At 45.6% G+C, this 26,464-nt stretch overlaps 1 protein-coding gene across 3 annotated transcripts in view; it reads left to right on the top strand.

Annotated features, from left to right (window-relative positions):
* The window catches only part of STAG2 (STAG2 cohesin complex component), a 424,372-nt gene that overhangs the window by 144,767 nt on the left and 253,141 nt on the right, over positions 1–26,464 (top strand). For all 3 annotated transcript variants that reach the window (XM_063937252.1, XM_063937250.1, XM_063937251.1), the window contains exon 6: positions 16,372–16,468. In XM_063937252.1, the coding sequence (XP_063793322.1) occupies positions 16,372–16,468 (97 nt within the window). The remainder of the gene's footprint in view (positions 1–16,371; positions 16,469–26,464) is intronic.

Raw genomic sequence — 26,464 nt, forward strand, 5'->3', positions numbered from 1 at the left:
TTATACCCTTTCCCGCCAGAGGTTAGGGCGCGCTGGGAAACACCCCCTAAGGTGGACAAGGCGCTCACACGCTTATCCAAACAAGTGGCGTTACCCTCTCCTGAGACGGCCGCACTTAAGGATCCATCAGATAGAAAGATGGAAGTTATTCAAAAGAATATATACACACATGCAGGTGTTATACTACGACCAGCTATAGCAACTGCCTGGATGTGCAGTGCTGGAGTAGTTTGGTCAGAATCCCTGATTGAAAATATTGATACCCTAGATAGGGACAATGTTTTACTGTCGTTAGAACAAATAAAGGATGCATTTATCTATATGCGTGATGCACAGAGGGATATTTGCACACTGGCATCTCGGGTGAGTGCTATGTCCATTTCAGCCAGAAGAGCCTTATGGACACGACAGTGGACAGGCGATGCGGATTCAAAACGTCACATGGAGGTTTTGCCGTATAAAGGGGAGGAGTTATTTGGAGTTGGTCTATCAGACTTGGTGGCCACGGCTACTGCCGGGAAATCCACTTTTTTACCTCAAGTCACTCCCCAACAGAGAAAGGCACCGACCTTTCAACCGCAGCCTTTTCGCTCCTACAAAAATAAGAGAGCAAAGGGCTTGTCGTACCTGCCACGAGGCAGAGGAAGAGGGAAGAGACACCAACAGGCAGCTCCTTCCCAGGAACAGAAGCCCTCCCCGGCTCCTGCAAAAACCTCAGCATGACGCTGGGGCCTCTCAAGCGGACTCGGGGACAGTGGGGGGCCGTCTCAAAAATTACAGCGCGCAGTGGGCTCACTCGCAGGTAGACCCCTGGATCCTGCAGATAATATCTCAGGGGTACAGGTTGGAATTAGAGACGGATCCTCCTCATCGTTTCCTGAAGTCTGCCTTACCAACCGTCTCTTCCGAAAGGGAGAGGGTGTTGGAAGCCATTCACAAGCTGTACGCTCAGCAGGTGATAGTCAAAGTACCCCTATTACAACAAGGAAAGGGGTATTATTCCACTCTATTTGTGGTACCGAAGCCGGATGGCTCGGTAAGGCCTATTCTAAATCTGAAGTCCTTGAACCTCTACATAAAAAAGTTCAAGTTCAAGATGGAGTCACTCAGAGCAGTGATAGCGAACCTGGAAGAAGGGGACTTTATGGTATCCTTGGACATCAAGGATGCGTATCTACACGTTCCGATTTACCCCGCACACCAGGGGTACCTCAGGTTCATTGTTCAAAACTGTCACTATCAGTTTCAGACGCTGCCGTTCGGATTGTCCACGGCGCCTCGGGTCTTTACCAAGGTAATGGCCGAGATGATGATTCTTCTTCGAAGAAAAGGCGTATTAGTTATCCCATACTTGGACGATCTCCTAATAAGGGCAAGGTCCAGAGAACAGCTGGAGACAGCTTTAGCACTATCTCAAGAGGTGCTAAGACAACACGGGTGGATTCTGAATATTCCAAAATCCCATTTAATCCCGACAACTCGTCTGCTGTTCCTAGGAATGATTCTGGACACGGTTCAGAAAAAGGTTTTCCTTCCAGAGGAAAAAGCCAAGGAGTTATCCGATCTGGTCAGGAACCTCCTAAAACCAGGAAAAGTGTCAGTACATCAATGCACAAGAGTCCTGGGAAAAATGGTGGCTTCTTACGAAGCAATTCCATTCGGCAGATTCCATGCAAGAATATTCCAAAGGGATCTGTTGGACAAATGGTCAGGGTCGCATCTGCAGATGCACCTGCGAATAACCCTGTCACCAAAGACAAGGGTGTCACTTCTGTGGTGGTTGCAGAAGGCTCACCTATTAGAAGGCCGCAGATTCGGCATTCAGGATTGGATCCTGGTGACCACGGACGCCAGCCTGAGAGGCTGGGGAGCAGTCACACAAGGAAGAAACTTCCAGGGAGTATGGACGAGTCTGGAAAAGTCTCTTCACATAAACATTCTGGAACTAAGAGCAATCTACAATGCTCTAAGCCAGGCGGAACTTCTCCTGCAAGGAAAGCCGGTGTTGATTCAGTCGGACAACATCACGGCGGTCGCCCATGTAAACAGGCAGGGCGGCACAAGAAGCAGGAGTGCAATGGCAGAAGCTGCCAAGATTCTTCGCTGGGCGGAGAATCACGTGATAGCACTGTCAGCAGTGTTCATCCCGGGCGTGGACAACTGGGAAGCAGACTTCCTCAGCAGACACGATCTTCATCCGGGAGAGTGGGGTCTACATCCAGAAGTCTTCAACATGTTAATAGACCGTTGGGAAAGACCAATTGTAGACATGATGGCGTCTCGCCTCAACAAGAAACTGGACAAATATTGCGCCAGGTCAAGAGATCCACAGGCAATAGCTGTGGACGCACTGGTAACTCCTTGGGTGTACCAGTCAGTGTATGTGTTTCCTCCTCTGCCGCTCATACCAAAGGTATTGAAGATCATACGGCAAAGAAGAGTAAGAACAATACTAGTGGTTCCGGATTGGCCGAGAAGGACTTGGTATCCGGAACTTCAAGAGATGCTCACGGACGAACCGTGGCCTCTACCTCTGAGAAGGGACCTGCTACAGCAGGGTCCCTGTCTTTTTCAAGACTTACCGCGGCTGCGTTTGACGGCATGGCGGTTGAACGCCAGATCCTAAAAGGGAAAGGCATTCCAGAAGAAGTCATTCCTACCTTGATTAAGGCACGGAAGGAAGTCACCGTGAAACATTATCACCGCATTTGGCGAAAATATGTAGCGTGGTGCGAGGATCGGAGGGTTCCGACGGAGGAATTCCAACTGGGTCGTTTCCTACATTTCCTGCAATCAGGATTATCTATGGGTCTCAAATTGGGATCCATTAAGGTTCAAATTTCGGCCCTGTCAATATTCTTCCAAAAAGAATTGGCCTCTGTCCCTGAGGTCCAGACTTTTGTCAAGGGAGTACTGCATATACAGCCTCCTGTGGTGCCTCCGGTGGCACCGTGGGATCTAAATGTAGTTTTAGATTTCCTCAAATCCCATTGGTTTGAACCATTGAAAAAGGTGGATTTGAAATATCTCACATTGAAAGTGACTATGTTACTAGCCCTGGCCTCTGCCAGGAGAGTATCTGAATTGGCGGCTTTATCTTATAAAAGTCCTTATCTAATCTTCCATTCGGATAGGGCAGAACTGCGGACTCGTCCGCATTTTCTCCCTAAAGTGGTATCAGCATTTCATCTGAATCAACCTATTGTGGTGCCTGCGGCCACTAGCGACTTGGAGGACTCCAAGTTGTTGGACGTTGTCAGAGCCTTAAAAATATACATTGCAAGGACGGCTGGAGTCAGAAAATCTGACTCGCTGTTTATATTGTATGCACCCAACAAGTTGGGCGCACCTGCTTCTAAGCAGTCGATTGCTCGTTGGATTTGTAACACAATTCAACTTGCACATTCTGTGGCAGGCCTGCCACAGCCTAAAACTGTAAAAGCCCACTCCACAAGGAAGGTGGGCTCATCTTGGGCGGCTGCCCGAGGGGTCTCGGCATTACAACTCTGCCGAGCAGCTACGTGGTCGGGGGAGAACACGTTTGTAAAATTTTACAAATTTGATACCCTGGCAAAGGAGGACCTGGAGTTCTCTCATTCGGTGCTGCAGAGTCATCCGCACTCTCCCGCCCGTTTGGGAGCTTTGGTATAATCCCCATGGTCCTTTCAGGAACCCCAGCATCCACTTAGGACGATAGAGAAAATAAGAATTTACTTACCGATAATTCTATTTCTCGGAGTCCGTAGTGGATGCTGGGCGCCCATCCCAAGTGCGGATTATCTGCAATACTTGTACATAGTTATTGTTAACTAATTCGGGTTATTGTTAAGGAGCCATCTTTAAGAGGCCCTTTCTGTTGTCATACTGTTAACTGGGTTTAGATCACAAGTTGTACGGTGTGATTGGTGTGGCTGGTATGAGTCTTACCCGGGATTCAAAATGCCTCCCTTATTGTGTATGCTCGTCCGGGCACAGTACCTAACTGGAGTCTGGAGGAGGGTCATAGGGGGAGGAGCCAGTGCACACCACCTGACCTAGTAAAGCTTTACTTTTTTGTGCCCTGTCTCCTGCGGAGCCGCTGTTCCCCATGGTCCTTTCAGGAACCCCAGCATCCACTACGGACTCCGAGAAATAGAATTATCGGTAAGTAAATTCTTATTATTGCAAGGACAGCTGGAGTCAGAAAATCTGACTCGTTGTTTATATTGTATGCACCCAACAAGATGGGTGCTCCTGCGTCTAAGCAGACGATTGCTCGTTGGATCTGTAGCACAATCCAACTTGCACATTCTGTGGCAGGCTTGCCACAGCCTAAATCTGTAAAGGCCCACTCCACAAGGAAGGTGGGCTCATCTTGGGCGGCTGCCCGAGGGGTCTCGGCATTACAACTTTGCCGAGCAGCTACGTGGTCAGGGGAGAACACGTTTGTAAAATTTTACAAATTTGATACTCTGGCTAAGGAGGACCTGGAGTTCTCTCATTCGGTGCTGCAGAGTCATCCGCACTCTCCCGCCCGTTTGGGAGCTTTGGTATAATCCCCATGGTCCTTTCAGGAACCCCAGCATCCACTAGGACGATAGAGAAAATAAGATTTTACTTACCGATAAATCTATTTCTCGGAGTCCGTAGTGGATGCTGGGCGCCCATCCCAAGTGCGGATTATCTGCATAAGTTGTACATAGTTATTGTTAACTAATTCGGGTTATTGTTAAAGGAAGCCATCTTTCAGAGGCTCCGCTGTTATCATACTGTTAACTGGGTTTAGATCACAAGTTGTACGGTGTGATTGGTGTGGCTGGTATGAGTCTTACCCGGGATTCAAAATCCTCCCTTATTGTGTACGCTCGTCCGGGCACGGTACCTAACTGGAGTCTGGAGGAGGGTCATAGGGGGAGGAGCCAGTGCACACCACCTGATCGGAAAAGCTTTACTTTTTGTGCCCTGTCTCCTGCGGAGCCGCTATTCCCCATGGTCCTTTCAGGAACCCCAGCATCCACTACGGACTCCGAGAAATAGATTTATCGGTAAGTAAAATCTTATTTTAAAGGTATATACATAGTAACATCAGTGGAGATATAAAACATCACTTAGGTGAAATGTCCTGACATGGTTGATTGTCGCTTTTGATGCGTTGTGGAACTTACTAGTGGCTCATCTGGATGCATTCAGAACGGAATGACTGCTGGTATATAGATGATTTTTACGTGAACTACATTTAGAAGCCTTACATGCATTTACCTGTGAAGGTATAATTGCTGGAGCATTTGAGCTGTATACCAGCTGAGTGGATAGATGTTGTCAGGACATTTCACCTAAGTGATGTTTTATATCTCCACTGATGTTACTATGTATATACCTTTAAAAGATATTTGAATGTTAACCGAACCTGCCTATCTTGAGAGAGACCCAGTTATGGGGTCGAAACGTCGATCAAGGGCGAGTTGGTGCAACTGAATATTCGACTATTAAACTATGAATGTTTTATGCAATTTAATTGTATGTGTTATTCAACTGTGAGTGCCCCTTCCACCTGTGTGGAACCCCTGTTTTATATATATATATATATATATATATATATATATATATATATATATATATATATATATATATATATATATATATATATATATATAGTGTATATGCCCATCGGAGCTACACATGCCTTATTTTATATACCATCAGACTCCTCCTCCGCTGGACACCAGCATATGTCACACACGTCCCCATGTTCACCAGCTTGTCACACATGTCCACATGCATAGCAGCTACTGACAGTAGAGCCCCTTACTCAGATTAAGCCACAGTTGTGCCCCTTATTTAGACTATGCCACACTGTGGTGCCCCTTATTGATATTATTGCAGACAGGAGTGCTCCTCATTCACATTTTGCAGTGACCGTAGGATAATGTCAAATGTATACCTTTACCTGCCTGGAGAATGCACTGCAACCCCAGCCGAATACAGATATTGCCACATGCCGCAGTGTTTGTTGGGCTGTCATTCACTGTGACTTCTGTGTCACACTGTGAATTTGAAGTTTGTGCCATCATACTCCCCATGCGATCATATGGCTAGCCTGAACACGAATAACACTGTCACCAGGCAATATAGGTTGTTACATATGGCATCTGTGACAGGATGTGCCTCGCTGTCTGCTCCAAAGGGTTCAGAAGTTCGGTTTGGGTCTCATGTGACCTGGCCAACAGGGGATTCCCTTTTACCGTCCGTAACAGCCGGCTACTGACTCCACCCACTGCGCGGTGGACGGATATGTTGCTACTACCACTAGGCTCTTACCCCCTGGACCTAGAACTGCTTACTGCAGTGTATGCGTTGAAACACTGCTGACAATTCTCCTGACTGGCGTCTGTTGACCCTCACTGGTCACTGAGCTGGATCAGGCCCTACACTGTAGCTATCGTAGGGCGGAGCTTGGAGATGTTGGGCTCAACCCAGAACAGGCGGAGAACGTGACTGCGAGTCTCGCATTCCTGTTGGTCGCAAAATGAAAGGCCGTTGTCTTGAAGATAAGATATTTATTGCTCAAAAAGCATTAAAAAAGACTAAGTCCATCACTAAAGGTGCTAAGGACCATTCACTGCATTCAAGATGTTTACAATGGCTTACTCTCTTCCCAGGCAAAATAGATCTCCCTCTCCAGGACTCTCATTCCTAGTTTTTATCCTGTTCTTACACACTGTACTAACCTGTGGTGGTCTTTTTAACCAACCATGGTGTCTCACACAATATAAATAAATGCATATTACATTTCAAATTACATTTTAAATTAACCTAAACAACTGGATAAAGCAATTTCCTCCTTCCCTTGCATATTTGTAACACCAACCAGTTTGCTTTACCAAGTACAATCTGATTAACATATACCTGTCTCTTTCAAAATATAAATGTAACTCTATTTTCAATTGCATTGAAAGTTCCACACACAGGAAATTCTAGACAGTCTCTTCTCATGTTTGTTTATAAGACCCAAAAATACTCACTTGGCCTGCATCTCATCCGGAGACCCCCATGCAGGTGCAAGGGTTATTAACATATCAGTTCCTATGTGAGAATGTCCCAATGGCAATTTGTTCCCAAATGTCAATGCATTTTAAAACTAAAATAACTTATACACTCCTCATAAGTACATTTTAAACATGCAATTCTACGACCATGCATAGAGCGCTAAATATAACATGTTTTCTCTGACGTCCTAAGTGGATGCTGGGGACTCCGTCAGGACCATGGGGAATAGCGGCTCCGCAGGAGACAGGGCACAAAAATAAAAGCTTTAGGACTAGGTGGTGTGCACTGGCTCCTCCCCCTATGACCCTCCTCCAAGCCTCAGTTAGGTTTTTGTGCCCGGCCGAGAAGGGTGCAATCTAGGTGGCTCTCCTAAAGAGCTGCTTAGAATAAAAGTTTGTTAGGTTTTTTATTTTCAGTGAGACCTGCTGGCAACAGGCTCACTGCATCGAGGGACTAAGGGGAGAAGAAGTGAACTCACCTGCGTGCAGGATGGATTGGCTTCTTAGGCTACTGGACACTAGCTCCAGAGGGACGATCACAGGTACAGCCTGGATGGGTCACCGGAGCCGCGCCGCCGGCCCCCTTACAGATGCTGAAGAGAGAAGAGGTCCAGAAATCGGCGGCTGAAGACTTCCCAGTCTTCTTAAGGTAGCGCACAGCACTGCAGCTGTGCGCCATTGCTCTCAGCACACTTCACACCGCGGTCACTGAGGGTGCAGGGCGCTGGGGGGGGCGCCCTGGGCAGCAATGTAATTACCTTTACTGGCTAAAAATACATCACATATAGTCCCTGGGCTATATGGATGTATTTAACCCCTGCCAGGATTACAGAAAAAACCGGGAGAAGAGCCCGCCGTGAAGGGGGCGGGGCCTATCTCAGCACACAGCGCTATTTTTCCCACACAGATCCGCTGGTGGGAAGGCTCCCAGGCTCTCCCCTGCACTGTACTACAGAAACAGGGTTAAAACAGAGTGGGGGGGCATATTTTGGCGATATAAATATATATTAAGCTGCTATAAGGGAAAACACTTACTATAAGGTTGTCCCTGTATAATTATAGCGCCTTGGTGTGTGCTGGCAAACTCTCCCTCTGTCTCCCCAAAGGGCTAGTGGGGTCCTGTCCTCTATCAGAGCATTCCCTGTGTGTGTGTGTGCTGTGTGTCGGTACGTGTGTGTCGACAGGTATGAGGACGATGTTAGTGGAGGCGGAGCAATTGCCTGTAATGGGATGTCACCCCCTAGGGAGTCGACACCGGAATGGATGGCTTTATTTATGGAATTACGTGATAGTGTCAACACGCTACAAGGTCGGTTGACGATATGAGACGGCCGGCAAACCAATTAGTACCTGTCCAGGCGTCTCAAACACCGTCAGGGGCTTTAAAACGCCCATTACCTCAGTCGGTCGACATAGAGACACAGACACGGACACTGACTCCAGTGTCGACGGTGAAGAAACAAACGTATTTTCCAGTAGGGCCACACGTTACATAATCACGGCAATGAAGGAGGCGTTACATATTCTGATACTACAAGTACCAAAAAAATGGGTATTATGTGGAGTGTGAAAAAAAACTACCTGTAGTTTTTCCTGAATCAGATAAATTGATTGAAGTGTGTGATGAAGCGTGGGTTACCCCCGATAGGAAGTGCTAATTTCAAAGAAGTTATTGGCATTATACCCTTTCCCGCCAGAGGTTAGGGCGCGCTGGGAAACACCCCCTAGGGTAGATAAGGCGCTCACACGCTTATCAAAACAAGTGGCGTTACCGTCTCCTGATACGGCCGCCCTCAAAGATCCAGCTGATAGGAGGCTGGAAAATACTCTAAAAAGTATATACACACATACTGATGTTATACTGCGACCAGCATCGCCCCAGCATGGATGTGCAGTGCTGGGGGGGTTTGGTCGGAATCTCTGACTGAAAATATTGATACCCTTGACAGGGACAGTATTTTATTGACTATAGAGCATTTAAAGGATGCATTTCTATATATGCGTGACCAGAAGATGTTTATGGACACGACAGTGGTCAGGTGATGCGGATTCCAAACGGCACATGGAAGTATTGCCGTATAAAGGGGAGGAGTTATTTGGGGTCGGTCTATCGGACCTGGTGGCCACGGCAACAGCTGGAAAATCCACCTTTTTTATCCCAAGTCACCTCTCAGCAGAAAAAGACACCGTCTTTTCAGCCTCAGTCCTTTCGTCCCCATAAGGGCAAGCGGCACCGCTTCTGCCAAGGCCTCAGCATGACGCTGGGGCCTTACAAGCGGACTCAGGTACGGTGGGGGGTCGTCTCAAGAGTTTCAGCGCGCAGTGGGCTCACTCGCAAGTGGACCCCTGGATCCTACAGGTAGTATCCCAGGGGTACAGATTGGAATTCGAGACGTCTCCCCCTCGCAGGTTCCTGAAGTCTGCTTTACCAACGTCTCCCTCCGACAGGGAGGCAGTATTGGAAGCAATTCACAAGCTGTATTCCCAGCAGGTGATAATAAGAGTACCCCTCCTACGACAGGGAAAGGGGTATTATTCCACACTATTTGTGGTACCGAAGCCAGACGGCTCGGTGAGACCTATTTTAAATCTGAAATCTTTGAACACTTACATACAAAGGTTCAAATTCAAGATGGAGTCACTCAGAGCAGTGATAGCGAACCTGGAAGAAGGGGACTATATGGTGTCCCTGGACATCAAGGATGCTTTCCTCCATGTCCAAATTTGCCCTTCTCACCAAGGGTACCTCAGGTTCGTAGTACAGAACTGTCACTATCAGTTTCAGACGCTGCCGTTTGGATTGTCCACGGCACCCCGGGTCTTTACCAAGGTAATGGCCGAAATGATGATTCTTCTTCGAAGAAAAGGCGTCTTAAATTATCCCTTACTTGGACGATCTCCTGATAAGGGCAAAGTCCAGGGAACAGTTGGAGGTCGGAGTAGCACTATCTTGGATACTGCTACAACAGCACGGTTGGATTCTAAATATTCCAAAATCGCAGCTGATCCCGACGACACGTCTGCTGTTCCTAGGGATGATTCTGGACACAGTCCAGAAAAAGGTGTTTCTCCCGGAGGAGAAAGCCAGGGAGTTATCCGAGCTAGTCAGGAACCTCCTAAAACCAGGAAAAGTGTCAGTGCATTATTGCACAAGGGTCCTGGGAAAAATGGTGGCTTCCTACGAAGCGATTCCATTCGGCAGATTTCACGCAAGAACTTTTCAGTGGGATCTGCTGGACAAATGGTCCGGATCGCATCTTCAAATGCATCAGCGGATAACCCTGTCTCCAAGGACAAGGGTGTCTCTTCTGTGGTGGCTGCAGAGTGCTCATCTACTAGAGGGCCGCAGATTCGGCATTCAGGACTGGGTCCTGGTGACCACGGATGCCAGCCTGAGGGGCTGGGGAGCAGTCACACAGGGAAAAAAAAAATTTCCAGGGAGTGTGGTCAAGTCTGGAGACTTCACTTCACATAAACAGACTGGAGTTAAGGGCAATTTACAATGCTCTAAGCCTAGCAAGACCTCTGCTTCAAGGTCAACCGGTGCTGATCCAGTCGGACAACATCACGGCAGTCGCCCACGTAAACAGACAGGGCGGCACAAGAAGCAGGAGGGCAATGGCAGAAGCTGCAAGGATTTTCCGCTGGGCGGAAAATCATGTGATAGCACTGTCAGCAGTGTTCTCGATCTCCACCCGGGAGAGTGGGGACTTCATCCGGAAGTCTTCCACATGATTGTGAACCGTTGGGAAAGACCAAAGGTGGACATGATGGCGTCCCGCCTCAACAAAAAACTGGACTGGTATTGCGCCAGGTCAAGGGACCCTCAGGCAATAGCTGTGGACGCTCTGGTAACACCGTGGGTGTACCAGGCAGTGTATGTGTTCCCTCCTCTGCCTCTCATACCCAAGGTACTGAGAATTATAAGACGGAGAGGAGTAAGAACTATACTTGTGGCTCCGGATTGGCCAAGAAGGACTTGGTTCCCGGAACTTCAAGAGATGCTCACAGAGGACCCATGGCCTCTGCCGCTAAGAAGGGACTTGCTTCAGCAAGGACCCTGTCTGTTCCAAGACTTACCGCGGCTGCGTTTGACGGCATGGCGGTTGAACGCCGGATTCTAAGGGAAAAAGGCATTCCGGAAGAAGTCATACCTACCCTGGTCAAAGCCAGGAAGGAGGTGACCGCACAACATTATCACCGCATTTGGCGAAAATATGTTGTGTGGTGTGAGGCCAGGAAGGCCCCCACGGAGGAATTTCAACTCGGTCGATTCCTGCATTTCCTGCAAACAGGAGTGTCTATGGGCCTCAAATTGGGGTCCATTAAGGTTCAAATTTCGGCCCTGTCGATTTTCTTCCAGAAAGAATTGGCTTCAGTTCCTGAAGTCCAGACATTCGTCAAGGGAGTACTGCATATATAACCCCCTTTTGTGCCTCCACTGGCACCGTGGGATCTCAACGTAGTTCTGGGATTCCTAAAATCACATTGGTTTGAACCACTCAAATCTGTGGATTTGAAATATCTCACATGGAAAGTGACCATGCTGTTGGCCCTGGCCTCGGCCAGGCGAGTGTCAGAATTGGCGGCTTTGTCTCACAAAAGCCCATATCTGATTTTCCATTCGGACAGGGCAGAACTGCGGACTCGTCCCCAGTTTCTCCCTAAGGTGGTGTCAGCGTTTCACCTGAACCAACCTATTGTGGTGCCTGCGGCTACTAGGGACTTGGAGGACTCCAAGTTGCTAGACGTTGTCAGGGCCCTGAAAACATATGTTTCCAGGTCGGCTGGAGTCAGGAAAACTGACAAGCTGTTTATCCTGTATGCACCCAACAAGCTGGGTGCTCCTGCTTCTAAGCAGACGATTGCTCGTTGGATTTGTAGTACAATTCAGCTTGCACATTCTGTGGCAGGCCTGCCACAGCCAAAATCTGTAAAAGCCCATTCCACAAGGAAGGTGGGCTCATCTTGGGCGGCTGCCCGAGGGGTCTCGGCTTTACAACTTTGCCGAGCTGCTACTTGGTCAGGGGCAAACACGTTTGCAAAATTCTACAAATTTGATACCCTGGCTGAGGAGGACCTGGAGTTCTCTCATTCGGTGCTGCAGAGTCATCCGCACTCTCCCGCCCGTTTGGGAGCTTTGGTATAATCCCCATGGTCCTGACGGAGTCCCCAGCATCCACTTAGGACGTCAGAGAAAATAAGAATTTACTTACCGATAATTCTATTTCTCGTAGTCCGTAGTGGATGCTGGGCGCCCATCCCAAGTGCGGATTGTCTGCAATACTTGTACATAGTTATTGTTACAAAAATCGGGTTATTATTGTTGTGAGCCATCTTTTCAGAGGCTCCTCTGTTATCATGCTGTTAACTGGGTTCAGATCACAAGTTGTACAGTGTGATTGGTGTGGCTGGTATGAGTCTTACCCGGGATTCAAAATCCTTCCTTATTGTGTACGCTCGTCCGGGCACAGTATCCTAACTGAGGCTTGGAGGAGGGTCATAGGGGGAGGAGCCAGTGCACACCACCTAGTCCTAAAGCTTTTATTTTTGTGCCCTGTCTCCTGCGGAGCCGCTATTCCCCATGGTCCTGTCGGAGTCCCCAGCATCCACTACGGACTACGAGAAATAGAATTATCGGTAAGTAAATTCTTATTAAAACATATCATTAAACATACATAATATTAAACATAGTGCTGATTTGTCCAATTAGATAATAGGGAATGTGGCACAAGTTTATCATGTGGGACAGGTTTCTGGCCACATCAGCCTTAGCCAGTAAAAAAAAATCAGCTTTACTCTTAGTGGCTTTTGCGGTCACGTGACCGCTGGCAGGAACAGCTATGTTTTCAGTACAGCAAGCCAATAAGAATCAACATTACTGGCTGCTGCATGAGTGCATGAGGTCATGGGCCAGATTGCAGTGGCTCACAGGCCACATTTGGCCCCTCGGGCTGTCAGTTGAATAGTCCTGTCATAAATTATAAAAAAAAAGTGTTCCTAGCACCGTAGTACCTATAACTCTCCAACCATTTTGGCAGAAGTTTCTGTCACCAGAAACACTACCTTCAGTGTCGTCCATCTCTGAGAGACAACATGAATTTGTTCAAAGGGGCATTTAACAGAGCATTATGCACAAGTTTGAAATCCCATGGAGCTAGAAAGGCTCTAATAGAAGAGCTAATCCTCTTCACTGCTTGGAGAAAAATGATTGTTCAACTCTTTTGAGGTAAAGTTTTGTCTCCAGTTAAGAATGTGTTAAACAGTTTCATTTATTTTAGAGGCACACCATTTAATGCTTTTCCCCAAACTCCATAATATACTGTACTATACTGTACCCCCTCATGCCACTAAACCAGCTTTGACCTGGCATGGACTCCACAAGACCCTCTAAAGGTGTCCTGTGGTATCTGGCACCAAGACTTCAGCAGATCCTTTAAGTCCTGTAAGTTGTGAGATGTGGCCAGGTTTTCCCAGCACATTCCATAGATGCTCGATCGGATTGAGATCTGGGGAATTTGGAGGTCAAAGCAACATCTTGAACTCTGTGATGTTCCTCAAACCATTCTTGAACAATTTTTGCAGTGTGACAGGGCATATTATCAAATTGAAATGGGCTTTTGCCATCAGAATTCTGCTGCCATGAAGGGATGTACTTGGTCTTCAACAATATTTAGGTAGGTTTTATGTGTCGAAGAAAGACCCACATGAATGGCAGGACCCACGTTTATATAACAGAGGATTGCCCAGAGCATCACACTGCCTCTGCTAGCTTGCCTCCTTCCCATAGTGCATCGTGGTGCCATCTCTTCCTAAGGTAAACAATGCGTGATTCATCAGACCAGGCCACCACCTTCTATTGCTCTATAGTTCAGTTCTGATGCTTACATTGCTACATTTTAGGCTCTTAAGGTGATGGACAGGGATCAGCGTGAGCACTCTTACCGGTCTGCAGCTACGCAGTCCCATACACAATAAACTGCAATGAACTGTGTGTTCTGACACATTTCTATCATAGCCAGCTTTAAGTTTTTCAGCAATATGTTTCAAAGAAGCTCTTTGTGGGATCGGACCAGCCTGGTGAGCATTTACATCCCATACGCATCAGTGAGCGGTTTTGGCGATGCTTTGACCCATTTGTCTAGCTTTCACAATATGGCCCTTGTCAAAGCTCCGATCCTTATGCTTCCCCATTTTTTTTGCTTCTGACACATCACCTTCGAGAACTGGCCGTTCACTTGCTGCCTAATATATCCCACCCCTTGACAGGTGCTATTGTGATGAGACAATTAATGTTGTTCACTTCACCTGTCATTGGTTTTAATGTTTTGGCTGATGGTTGTATGTCCATACGTGTCTGGGATTTTACCCTTTAACGCCTTTCTTTTCATAGAGATACTCCTTAGTAACAACAGTCTCATCCAAGATATACATTCTTTAATGCAGTGATCTCACCCCTCAAGTATTCCCAACAGGTCATATTTTGAGGATCTCTGTCTGTAGAAGCAATTTGGATAATTTCTGACCTAGCAGCATAGATTAACCCACCTGTGCGTGATTTAAGCAATCCGCAAAACATGACCTATTGGTAGTACTTGAGGGCTGGAGTTAAGAACCTTTGCTTAAACCATTTAACTGACGATTTTTGTGTTTAAAAACCACCCAGAATTTTTTTTCGTAATTTCAAAAAGTTTAAAAAGTATCTTTTCAATAAAAAATAAAAATATTTTATCAGAAAAACATACATACCTAGGGGGTACCCCCCCCCCCAATCCCCCTGTGTCCATAGGCCATTGTTAGATTACTTCTCACCCCTCATCAGAATTAGCCCCCCACCCCCACCCAGTGGCAAAAGATACTAAAAATAGTGGTTTGTTTGGGGTTTACTGGGCGCTTCAAAAGACTCTGTGGCGGCCTCGTTACTTCTAAAGGACTTATCCCAGACAGTCCAAATACTTGTAAGAGAGGTGTGGTGAAGAAGATGATGGCGCTATTGGGTCTAGGTGAGGAAATAGGTGAATAAGGGGAAATACTTATCCTATGGGTATGTCTCTATCATCCCACTTTAGGTCTTCTTTGGTAGATGCTCTCAAGTTGAGGTTGTATATGAAAATTTTTATATGTAAGAACAAAAACTCTCTGACTGAAGAGAAGTAGAAGTTGGGATGGAGTCCCTATAAATCAATTAAAATTCTCAGTATTTAACTAGATATAGCATTCAGTGCAAGACAATCCAAATTTCATATGGACAGCATACAGGACTGTTCTGATCTTTGTCCACAGTAGTAGCTGTAATCTGCTGCTGTCCTCAATGCTGTCCTCACTCTGAATCAGAGTGAGGACAGCATTGAGGACAGCAGCAGATTACAGCTACTACTGTGGACAAAGATCAGAACAGTCCTGTATGCTGTCCATATGAAATTTGGATTGTCTTGCACTGAATGCTATATCGAGTTAAATACCGAGAATTTTAATTGATTTATAGGGACTCCATCCCAACTTCTACTTCTCTTCAGTCGGAGAGTTTTTGTTCTTACATATAAAAATTTTCATATACAACCTCAACTTGAGAGCATCTACCAAAGAAGACCTAAAGTGGGATGATAGAGACATACCCATAGGATAAGTATTTCCCCTTATTCACCTATTTCCTCACCTAGACCCAATAGCGCCATCTTCTTCTTCACCACACCTCAGTGGCAAAAGATCCCCAGCTTTACCAAGCCTCAACCGTATAGTGGTAATAGACCCCAGTGACAGTGGGCCCCGATTGTTTAGTGCCGCCCCCCATATGCCCATTTTATTATATATTCTCCCCCTCCCCAAGCCCGTAAAATCTAGATCAGCATAGATGTGCTGCCTAGGCGAACGTTGCAAGGCATTCTGGGACGTAATTTCTTGGGCAGTGTCAGCGGCCAAAGACCGCCGCATAACTCAACAGGATGAAGAAATACAGAACAGATTTCGTCCATCGAAAATGGGGGGAACAGCAGGCAGACCCAGATGTATGTGATGCATCCAAGCCAGGTGATGGGCACCTGGCTGTGATCACAACACAGACATTAGTGCCAGACTAGTGGGTAAAGTGTTCTGAAGTCCTCCATAGTAGACTGATGTTTCACCCGGTAGCCAGCCCTGTACTCTGCTTGCAGCATCAGATATTTCATCACTGTGACCAAAGAAAAGTTAAATCCTCAAAATCGAACTTTTACTCTTGCTTTGAAGAAGTGCATTAGTCAAAACCACATTAAAAAAATAAATTTACTAAGGCAGAAACTAATTAATTTTAAGATAGCGGCCCATTATAATTGCTGTGAAAGATAACTTCTTTCTTTTTTTCACTTAGTCCGTGGTTGATGATTGGATAGAAGCCTATAAACACAACAAAGATGTAGCACTTCTTGATCTCATAAACTTTTTCATTCAGTGTTCAGGATGTAAAGGTATGTTGTCACTATGAATTTTAAATGTTCTACCTTACTTTTTAGTCACTTGCACTTTCTCATGATGTATAAAGCTAATAGAAGTGTACATAATAAGATATGTATTTTTTTGCCTTTGTTACAAACTCCTGGCAATATTTTTGCTTGTGGTGTCTTATGTATATTAACTTATCATCTTAAGGGGGGATTCAATTAGCCCCAAAAATGTTTAGCAAGTGAAAAACGGTAGTTTCCCCCATTTTTCCCCCCAGTTTTTGTGCGAACCCAAAGGAGTCAAATTAAGTTCACGGACCTATGAGTTTTTGGGGCTGCAATCGTGAAAATGATTCATTTTATCTGAGACAATTTTTCGGGTGGAAAAAAAAGTCCCCGAGGAGTAGTGGCTTCTGTGTTAATTGGATATCCCCCAAAGTGGTCCTGAAATGAGAATTAATACATTCTACATTTCCTTTAACTGACACACATACATACATATATATATATATATATATATATATATATATACATATACACATATATATATATATATATATATATATATATATATATATATATTCAATCTCTCTCTTTTGTTTTCTATGTGCCAAAATTTGTAAAGCATTGAGAGTACAGTGCTGAAAGCAAATAATAGTAAGGAAAATGCATTGCTGCAAGTTACTGTTTTTGAAAGTTGATCCAAAACTGTTAAATTGTAGACCTTTCTCTTGTAGTATATATTGTTGCAAACATATTTTATTTATTGAAGCACCCTTTAAGACCAGAACAATATTTACATTTTGAGGATGTAATCTATCAGAGCCAATTATCTTAATGGTAATAGGCCGGGATTGGATGGATAAATATTGAGGAAATGTTGCCTTGCTTGGGGGGCCCAAGATCTTTCTTATGTGAAATGTGTCTGGAAGAAGTACAAACGCTGCAATAGTTGGAGTGGGTGTGGTGGAATTCATTGACATTCAGAATCTTGACAAGTTCTGAATGTTAACATTCATATTGCTAATGGGAAGTCAACTGTAGACCATGCAAATTTCCGTTTTGGAGGTTAGTATGCCGAACCCTGAAATTGTTCGAAATTGGCTGCCGACAATTAGGGTTACGCATACTCAAAATGTAAAATGTCGACATTCGTCAATGTTGACTTTATTGTGTCCACATTCTGAACGTATACTAGCTGGGGTTAAACTCCATGTACACTAATAGTGCCTTAATGGTGTTCCAGAATACTATATTGATAACTATTTCCATACCTATATGTGCTGTGGGACAAGTTTTAGCTTAGTGTTCCCCAGGATGATGCCATAGCAATTATGTTACACAATCGCAGTGCGTCTCCATTTACTATTGTGGGGATCTTAGAACGTTAAGAACTGATATGCCCCTGCTGTTATTTCTATTTGTTAGGACCATATTGCTAGTATTTAGATATTTCCTTCCCATCTTATTTGTTGAGACTAGGGGTTAGAATTACTAAAGCATCTAAAAATAAAAAGTAGTGAGGTTGCCCATAGAAACCAAATTACGTGATTTTTTAGGACGCAATATATTAATGATGGCTAGAATCTGGATACTATGGGTAACACCACCACTTTCCACTTATCATTTTTATAAGCATTAGTAAGTCTACCACCGGAAGTTATGGCAAGTAATGCAATAATCCCAGACAGCTTTTCGAATACAAGTTTAGGAAAGCATAATCACATAAAGCAAGACTAATTACTATGCAGTGGGGAACAGCTCAAGACCAAATGCCTTGAACTAGGCATTAATATCTCTCTACAGCATTTTTGAAGATGAGTGTGGTTAGCGGAACTCAACATGTCAGATGCACCAACCAGAAGCAGCCATTGTGCCTCCCAGACCTGACGAGGTAATGGACTTAATTTGCTGATAACCATTTCACCACGTATGTGCACCTGAGATGAAGGAATGGATGCTGGAAATATTCTACTTGGGAAGCAGCTGCAAATTTGGAAAAGCAGTATGCGGTGGTTCAGCCTTCTTGGTAGAAGCTTCAGTCCAAAAGTCTGCCCTAAATAACTGTGTCCACAGTGCAGTCCCCCTTATGTGCGGCAAGTAAGCAGACATTTGAGAGTCGCTAGCCAGTCACTGGAACCGCTGAAGGAGAGAGAGCGTGTGTTATGACGGCAGGAAAATTGGTCACCTGAGAACGGTCAACAGTTCATATACCCCAAACTTGTGCATTTAATCATTCTGGGGCAGAGTTTGCTTGTCTGACTAGTGCATGTGAATTCCCTGTCCACTGAATGGAGTGTCACTGGGAAATGAGTGAACTCAGTGGGGTCACTTCTGTGGATAAAAGGGCACAAAAAAAAGTCAAATGAGACACCTGCAGTGAACTGAAAAGACTTGGCATGCTTGTTCCACTGTGGTGTACCCTTTACCTTATGGCTCCTGCTTGTGCATTGTGAGGTCACACTGCCAAAGTCACAAAAACAGATGGCCTTCAGAGAGAACTGACAAAGGCAGGTGTATGTCTTGATTTAGTTGTTAACAAGCAGGTCCAGGATGTTGCAAACATGGATGGCCTCCCAACAGATGCAGTCCTGGGCATTGATCTTGACTAATGGAAGATGCTAGGGTACAGTCTTCAAGGGCTGAGTCTGCATCACCCAGACTAGAGTAAAAGTTTCAAGCTGTCAAACTGCGGGACCCAACAAGCACTTTGACTCTAGAGAGACCACTACCTTAGCCATACCTAAACTTGTGTTGTTGCCCAGTAATGCTTCTATCCCAAATCGGAACACTAGCTCCAATAGTTAGTAGTGATTATCATCTCTGTGATTTTCCCTATCCTGGGAGACCTTAATAGCCTCAACATAGACCCCCTGTCGTGTATCCTAGCTTTCTTGTGAGAGGGATTATGCCATCTCTCAAATATCTCATCCTTGTTGCTGCCTTTCAGTGAGGGAGTTGTGGCGTTTCCTCTGGCAGAAAGGGCTATTGTGTAGGATAGCTGAGAGTATGCCTCACAGTACACATGAGCAGATGTATTAAGCCTGGAGAAGGCATAAAGAAGTGATAAACCAGTGATAAGTGCAAGGTGATAATGAACCAGCCAATCGGCTCCAATATGGAAATTAACAGTTATAAGCTGATAAGCTGGTGCGTTAACACCTTGCACTTATCACCGCTTTATCACTTCTTTATGCCTTCTCCAGGCTTAATACATCTGCCCCACAGAGAGATGTGTGCTTTTCTGTACAATCGCAGCACAAAAGGGTGGATATGCCACTAGGAATGTTTTAGCAGAGTAAAACGTTTCAATGAGATCCTATCTCAAAGGATACTGAATAGATTTTTCCTTTGCCGTTGGAACGGAGTAAGGCACCTCTGCACTACTCCATACCATCCCCAAGTTAATGGAATGTGTGAGTGTTTCAACTCTGAGTAGATGCTACAGGCATTTTGTTTTAACCTATGGCACCATCAGTTTGCTATTTGGGAGGGGTTACAAGAGTCTATCCATTATTTGCCATTAGTTATTGTATGATAGCGGAGTCCAGAGGTAATCTGAGAGCACTGAGAATGGGTATTTCTCCGCCCAATAGGTTTTGTTGGTGGTCATGTGAATTTGTTCTCCGATCAGTTAGAGAATCTTATGGAGCTTATGCAAGTTAGCCTTGCAAAAGCGCAGACCAAGTAGGAACCTTGATGTGATCATAACGTGTGTTAGTTTATCAGGCCAAGTTAGAAGGTGCTTGTTCAATTGGTAGTCAATGCTTGCAGTTTACCAATAAAGAAGCTAGATGATGGTGGTATAGAGAAGTGTTTTGGGGCGGGCAACTTTATGCCAATTAAGGCCCCCATACATCAGCGACATATTGCGGCAATGACCTGATCTCCCGACACATGGGTCGTGAAATTTGTAATATTACATATATAAATATTGATTGCCAGATCCTGATGAGAACAGTCTGGATTGGCAAATCAGGGATTTTAAAAATTAAGAATTTTTCTGTGATTCCTGATGGATCGGCAATCATTGATGGCTGCTGATCGGCGGTTCTGGTCAGGTCTGGAAAACTAGGTTTAAATGTATGGGAGCTTTAAGTGAAAATAACTGAAGTCACTACTGCAGTCCTGATGCATATTCCAGTTGATAGCCAGGCTGGACTACCTAGCTGATGCTTCATATGGAAACTTGTAAGGATAGGCCATTAAGACATCTTGCTTACAGACTTTTTTCAGATACATATATAATGGAAGACATAGGAGATGCTGGATCTAGGTGTTAGCCAAGCACATCAGAGTCTATGTACATCCTCCACTGCATTGGTCTCTTAAGAATGGCTAAACACTGTTCTGTGTAGATTAATAACATAGTTAATAAGGTTGAAAAAAGACAAGTTGTTCATTTAGTTCAACCTTTATTTAGATCCTATACTATTCTGTAAATAACCAGATATACCCGTAGTTATGCAATACAATCATTTTAAATGCTATATCCTTGGATATTTTTTTCAGTTAGAAATTCATCCAACCCATTCTTAAATTTAATGACTGAGTCCGCCATTACGACCTTCTCTCGTGAAGAATTCCAGATCCTTACTGCCCTTACTGTGAAGAACTCCTTCCTTTGAGTATGAAATTTTACTCTCCTAACCTCAGGGAATGTCCGCGTGTCCTTTGTAGAGATCTCTTAATAAACAAGTAGCCTGATAGCTCCATGTATTGAGCGAAGTGCCCTTGTTGTATGACACCTCTCCCCTTCTCTACATTGATGTTTGTTAGATGAATTGACAGGAAGAAAGCATATACAGGTTGAGTATCCCTTATCCAAAATGTTTGGGACCAGAGGAATTTTGGATATCGTATTCTTCCGTATTTTGGAATAATTGCATACCATAATGAGATATCATGGTGATGGGACCTAAATATAAGCACAGAATGCATTTATGTTTCATATACACCTTATACACACAGCCTGAAGGTAATTTTAGACAATATTTTTTTATAACTTTGTGCATTAAACAAAGTGTGTGTACATTCACACAAATCATTTATTTTTCATATACACCTTATACACACAGCCTGAAGGTCATTTAATACAATATTTTTAATAACTTTGTGTATTAAACAAAGTTTGTGTACATTGAGCCATCAAAAAACAATGGTTACACTATCTCACTCTCACTCAAAAAAGTCCGTATTTCGGAATATTCTGTATTTCGGAATATTTGGATATGGGATACTCAACCTGTATCTTACAATTGACAAGTGAGGCTTGAGTCATCAATATTTTCTCTAACGTCCTAGAGGATGCTGGGGACTCCGTAAGGACCATGGGGATAGACTGGCTCCGCAGGAGACATGGGCACTTTAAGAAAGACTTTAGGTCTGGGTGTGCACTGGCTCCTCCCTTTATGCCCCTCCTCTAGACCTCAGTTTGATACTGTGCCCAGAGGAGATGGGTGCACTACAGGGAGCTCCCCTGAGCTTCCTGTCAGAAAGTATATTTGTTAGGTTTTTTATTTTCAGGGAGCCTGCTGGCAACACACTCCCTGCATCGACCAACTTCTGTGAGTTTCAAGGCTCTGTGTCTTAGGCTACTGGACACCATTAGCTCCAGAGGGATTGGTACGCAGGTCTCACCCTCGCCGTACGTCCCAGAGCCGCGCCGCCGTCCTCCTCGCAGAGCCGGAAGATAGAAGCCGGGTGAGTATGAGAAGAAAAGAAGACTTCAGAGGCGGCAGAAGACTTCATGATCTTCACTGAGGTAACGCACAGCAGTAAAGCTGTGCGCCAATGCTCCCATACACCTCACACACCGCAGTCACTGTAAGGGTGCAGGGCACAGCGGGGACGCCCTGGGCAGCAGTAAAACCTCTCCATTGGCAAAATAAGTATATACATGTACAGATGGGCACTGTACATGTATATAACAGAGCCCCCGCCAGTTTTCAGGAATTTTGAGCGGGACTTCTCCCTCAGCACTCACCAGCGCCATTTTTCTCCACAGCACAGCGCTGAGAGGAAGCTCCCCGGACTCTCCCCTGCTTATACACGGTGATAGAGGGGTTTTAAGAGGGGGGGGGCACAAATTTAGCGAATATAAAGTATAAACAGCGCTATTGGATAAACATTTAGTGTTTTTTTCCAGGGTCATATAGCGCTGGGGTGTGTGCTGGCATACTCTCTCTCTGTCTCTCCAAAGGGCCTTGTGGGGAAACTATCTTCAGATAAGAGGTTCCCTGTGTGTGTGGTGTGTCGGTACGCGTGTGTCGACATGTCTGAGGTAGAAAGCTCACCTAGGGATGAGGGATAGCGTATGAATGTGAGGTCTGGACTGGATGGATATGTGGAATGTTTTAAGTGCTAGTGTGAACTTATTGCACAAAAGATTAGACAAAGCTGAGGCTAAGCAACAGTCGGGGAGTGAACCCATGTCTGTCCCTATGTCGCCGGGACCTTCAGGGTCTCAGAAACGCCCACTATCCCAAATAGCAGACACTGATACCGACACAGATTCGGACTCCAGTGTCGACTACGATGATGCAAAGTTACAGCAAAAAGTGGCTAAATGTATTCGATATATGATTATTGCAATAAAAGAAGTGTTGCATATCACAGAGGAACCCCCTGTCCCTGACACGAGTATACACATGTATAAGGGAAAGAAGCCTGAGGTAACTTTTCCCTCCTCACATGAGTTTGAACGAATTATGTGAAAAAGCATGGGAATCTCCAGACAAAAAAAATGCAGATTCCCAAAAGGATTCTTATGGCGTATCCTTTCCCGCCCACGGACAGGATACGGTGGGAATCCTCCTCTAGGGTGGACAAGGCATTGACACAATTGTCAAAAAAGATAGCGCTGCCATCTCAAGATACGGCTACCCTCAAAGATCCTGCTTGACCGCAAGCAGGAGGTTACCTTGAAATCCATTTACACACATTCTGGTACATTACTCAGACCGGCAATTGTGCCGGCCTGGGTTTGTAGCGCGGTAGCAGCATGGACAGATTCCTTATCGGCGGAGATTGAGACCCTAGATAAGGATACCATTTTATTGACCCTAGGCCCATATAAAGGATGCTGTCTAATATATGAGAGATGCTCAAAGAGACATTAGTTTACTGGGTTCCAGAATAAACGCTATGTCAATCTCTGCTAGACGAGTCCTCTGGACCCGGCAGTGGACAGGTGATGCCGACTCAAAAAGATATGTGGAGGTTTTACCTTACAAAGGTGAGGAATTGTTTGGGGAAGGTCTCTCGGACCTGGTCTCCACAGCTACGGCAGGTAAATCTAATTTTTTGCCTTATGTTCCCTCACAACCTAAGAAAGCGCCACATAATCAAATGCAGTCCTTTCGTTCAAATAAAAGCAAAAGAGTACGTGGATCGTCCTTTCTTGCCAGAGGTAAGGGCAGAGGTAAAAAGCTGCACAGTAGTTCCCAGGAACAGAAGTCCTCCCCGACCTCTGCAAAATCCACCGCATGACGCTGGGGCTCCGCTTAGGAAGTCCGCCCCAGTGGGGGCACGTCTTCGACTTTTCAGCCACATCTGGGTTCACTCACAGGTGGATCCCTGGGCAATAGAAATTGTTTCTCAGGGATACAAGCTGGAATTCGAAGAGGTGCCTCCTCGCCGGTTTTTCAAATCTGCTCTACCGACTTCTCCCCCAGAAAGGGAGATCGTGTTAAATGCTATTCAAAAATTGTGTTTTCAACAAGTGGTGGTCGAAGTTCCCCTGCTTCAGAGAGGGAAGGGGCACTACTCAACCCTGTTTGTAGTTCCGAAACGGTTCGGTCAGACCCATATTGAATTTAAAACCCCTGAACCTATACTTAAAATGGTTCAAGTTCAAGATGGAATCGCTCAGAGCTGTCATCGCCAGCCTGGAAGGGGGGGATTTTATGGTATTTCTGGACATAAAGGATGCATACCTTCATGTCCCCATTTATCCACCTCACCATGCGTACCTGAGATTTGCGGTACAAGATTGTCATTACCAATTTCAGACGTTGCCGTTTGGGCTTTCCACGGTTCGAGGATTTTCACCAAGGTAATGGAGGAAATTATGGTGCTCCTGCGCAAGCAGGGTGTCACAATTATCCCATACTTGGACGATCTCCTCATAAAAGCGAGATCACGAGAGAAGTTACTGAACAGTGTGTCTTTTTCATTGAAGGTGTTACAGCAACACGGCTGGATTCACAATATCCCGAAGTCACAGCTGGTTCCTATGACTCGTCTGACCTTCTTGGGCATGATTCCGGACACAGACCAGAAAAGGGGTTTTCTCCCGATAGAAAAAGCTCAGGAACTCATGACTCTAGTCAAGACCTATTGAAGCCAAAACAAGTGTCTGTGCATCATTGCACTCAAGTCCTGGGAAAAATGGTGGCAACATACGAAGCCATTCCCTTCGGCAGGTTCCATGCAAGGACTTTCCAATGGGACCTATTGGACAAGTGGTCCGGGTCACATCTACAAATTCATCAGTGGATCACCCTGTCCCCCAGGGCCAGGGTATCTCTCCTGTGGTGGCTGCAGAGTGCTCACCTTTTGGAAAGACGCTGGTTCGGCATTCAGGATTGGATCCTGGTGACCACGGACGCGAGCCTCAGAGGGTGGGGAGCAGTAACACAGGGAAGAAACTTCCAAGGACTTTGGAGAAGTCAAGAGACTTGTCTTCACATCAACATCCTGGAACTGAGGGCCATATACAACGCCCTACGTCAAGCCGAGAACTTACTTCGCGACCAACCAGTTCTGATCCAGTCAGACAACATCACCGCAGTGGCTCATGTAAACCGCCAAGGCGGCAAAAGGTGCCGAGTGGCAATGGCGGAAGCCACCAGGATTCTTCGCTGGGCGGAAAATCATGTAAGCGCACTGTCAGCAGTGTTCATTCCGGGAGTGGACAACTGGGAAGCAGACTTCCTCAGTAGACACGACCTGCATCCAGGAGAGTGGGGACTTCATCAGGAAGTCTTTGCACAGATTGCAAGTCAGTGGGGACTGCCCCAGATAGACATGATGGCGTCCCGCCTCAACAAAAAAGCTACAGAGGTATTGCACCAGATCAAAAGACCCTCAGGCGGTAGCAGTAGACGCCCTAGTGACACAGTGGGTGTTCCAGTCGGTCTATGTGTTTCCTCCTCTTCCTCTCATACCCAAGGTGTTGAGAATAATAAGAAAAAGAGGAGTGAGAAAAATTCTCATTGTTCCAGATTGGCCACGAAGGGCCTGGTATCCGGATCTGCTGGAAATGCTCACGGGAGATCCGTGGCCTCTTCCTCTGCGACAGGAGCTGTTGCAACAGGGGCCCTGTCTGTTCCAAGACTTACCGCGGCTGCGTTTGATGGCATGGCGGTTGAACGCCGGATCCTAGTGGAAAAGGGCATTCCGGATGAGGTCATTCCTACTCTGATAAAGGCTAGGAAAGACGTGACAGCGAAACATTATCACCGGATATGGCGAAAATGTTTCTTGGTGTGAGGCCAGGAATGCTCCTACGGAAGAATTCCATCTGGGCCGTTTCCTTCACTTCCTACAGACTGGAGTGAATTTGGGCCTAAAATTAGGATCCATTAAGGTTCAGATTTCGGCCTTATCCATTTTATTTCAAAAAGAATTGGCTTCTCTCCCAGAAGTACAGACTTTTGTGAAGGGAGTGCTGCATATTCAGCCTCCTTTTATACCTCCGGTGGCGCCTTGGGACCTTTAACGTGATGTTAAGTTTTCCTTAAGTCGCACTGGTTTGAACCACTTCAAACGGTGGAGTTATTTCACTTGGAAGGTGGTCATGTTATTAACCTTGGCTTCGGCTAGGCGAGTGTCGGAATTGGCGGCTTTGTCTCATAAAAGCCCCTATCTGGTTTTCCATATGGATAAGGCGGAATTGCGGACCCGTCCTCAATTCTTGCCTAAAGTGGTGTCATCTTTTCATATGAACCAACCTATTGTGGTGCCTGTGGCCACACAAGATTTGGAGGATTCAGAGTTCCTTGATGTAGTCAGGGCTTT

Source organism: Pseudophryne corroboree, chromosome 8, assembly GCF_028390025.1.
Source record: "Pseudophryne corroboree isolate aPseCor3 chromosome 8, aPseCor3.hap2, whole genome shotgun sequence".
Lineage (NCBI taxonomy): Eukaryota > Metazoa > Chordata > Amphibia > Anura > Myobatrachidae > Pseudophryne > Pseudophryne corroboree.